Source organism: Eimeria acervulina, genomic scaffold, assembly GCF_000499425.1.
Source record: "Eimeria acervulina Houghton genomic scaffold, Eah_scaff2722, whole genome shotgun sequence".
Lineage (NCBI taxonomy): Eukaryota > Apicomplexa > Conoidasida > Eucoccidiorida > Eimeriidae > Eimeria > Eimeria acervulina.
The window spans coordinates 1-1,733 of NW_013548069.1; the positions used below are offsets into that span (position 1 = coordinate 1).

Below are 1,733 nucleotides of genomic sequence, written 5' to 3' on the forward strand. Positions count from 1 at the left end.
TGAACGACAGGCAGCGGCGACTGTTGCAGCAAGTATAGAAAGCAACGACAAGTGAAGTCTAGTGTGCGCATTAATGCATGGACATTTTGCATGTAGCAGCTCTAACCTGTTGCGATGTTTCCCGCTGCTGATACGGAATGGTAGCTGCACGCAGCAGCAGCTGGGAGACAGAAGCAGGGGCCCCAGCGGAAGAAGAGGGCAGCATGATTGCTACTGGTTGCTTAAGGATAATTACTTTTTTTGCAGGAGCAACGGATGATGTTCCTGCCGAGAGTCTAGATGGCTCTTTTTCCTTCTTCTGATAAGCCTCAGGCTTCCGCGGCGCAGCAAGAGCCACCGATTGAGGCACCACAGCAGCATTCACCAGTTGAGGCGCTGTAGCAGCCACCGGTTGGGGCGTTGCAGCAGCCACCGGTTGGGGAGCTACAGCAGCAACCATCACTTGAGGCGCTTCAGCAGCATCCAGAACTTTAGGAGCTGCAGCAACTGCCGATTGCACCTGTAAGTCCGGAAAAAGCAGGGCACGAAGGCAGAGATCAAATATTGCAGCAGCCCCTAACAAAAATGCCTTATCTAATGAACTCAGAAGCTTACCTTCGCTGCAGCAAAAGAAGCCTCAGAGGAGACAAGATGACCTGCAACATCAACAGCTGAGCCATGTAGTATATTTTGGGGGGGTAAGGGGCCCGCGGCTAGCTGCTGCTTTTGGCCGCTTCCCTCTTTATGGTTTTCCCAAAGATCTCCTGCTGCATGTGAGGGCATTGATAGCTGGCCATGCACCGCACCCCATGCAATACTCCCGGTCTGCGCCAAGTCAGAGGCTCCTGCTGATGTGGAAGGCCGCGAACCAGCAGACACATCAAGTGGCTCAGAGGTCTCTGTTTCGTCTGCTCGCAGCCATGTCGATTCACCAAGGGGATCTTCGTTGCCAAGCAACACGGCATCAATAAAAGCATCCAACTCAGGGTCGAGAGGGGGGGCAGGCTGTAGCGGGCCTTCGTCAAGCGGCACCTCGAGTATCAGCTTCTTCGCCCATTCGCCATCCCCACGAATAAATACTTCTTCGGCTCTCCTCTTCAGACGCGCGTGCATTCCGTCTGCCTTTACCTGTTCAGTGGTTGCCCCCAGGAAAAATTGAGCTGCCGCGCCGGCGGTCGCCTCCACTGAAGGAGCATACTGTGCATCCGCTATTAGTTCATCGACCGGCGTAAGACCAGGGAACAACTGAACGTCGGCATTTTGTAGGTTCTGCGTTTCTTCTGAGGATGTGTGTGCACGGGATTCTGCGCTGCTTGAATCGGATTCCTCGCATTTTTCGGGCCCCCAGCGAGAGGCCAGCCTTCGGGCGAAGGACGCACTCTTAATTATTTTTTCCATGGACAGACTGCACAGGTAGACAACGAATATTATAGCAGACACGGCAGAAAGTGATGCAAGCCTCAATGGGATACTTGACTGGCGCGCCGTCGTGGAGGGCCTGGCCCACTCGCGTAGCATTCCATCTCGATGCGTGGTGTCTTGTGGCTCCAGAAGGTAAGCAGGAGAAGGGTACCCAGGAGGAGAAGAATTCCCAAAAGGGAGGACTCTCCAACCTGCAGAACCGGAACGATAAAACTCACTCATCCGTGACTGTCAGGAAGAAGTATAAAGGAAACTCCGACGAGCCGCCGATGTATCCAGGGAAACGGGCGCTTTCCCTGACAGAAGATGAAAATTCGTAAGAAAGCAGAAAA

General features: G+C 53.7%; 1 protein-coding gene across 1 annotated transcript; it reads right to left on the minus strand.

The window, feature by feature from the left end:
• Positions 1–106: 106 nt before the first annotated feature.
• EAH_00067340 (hypothetical protein) lies at positions 107–1,377 on the minus strand (the record flags this gene model as incomplete). The annotated part of the gene is made up of 2 exons (XM_013392549.1): positions 107–499; positions 595–1,377. Coding segments are annotated over 2 exons (1,176 nt in total), but the record flags the coding sequence as incomplete, so codon positions are not given.
• Between the last annotated feature and the right edge of the window lie 356 nt (positions 1,378–1,733).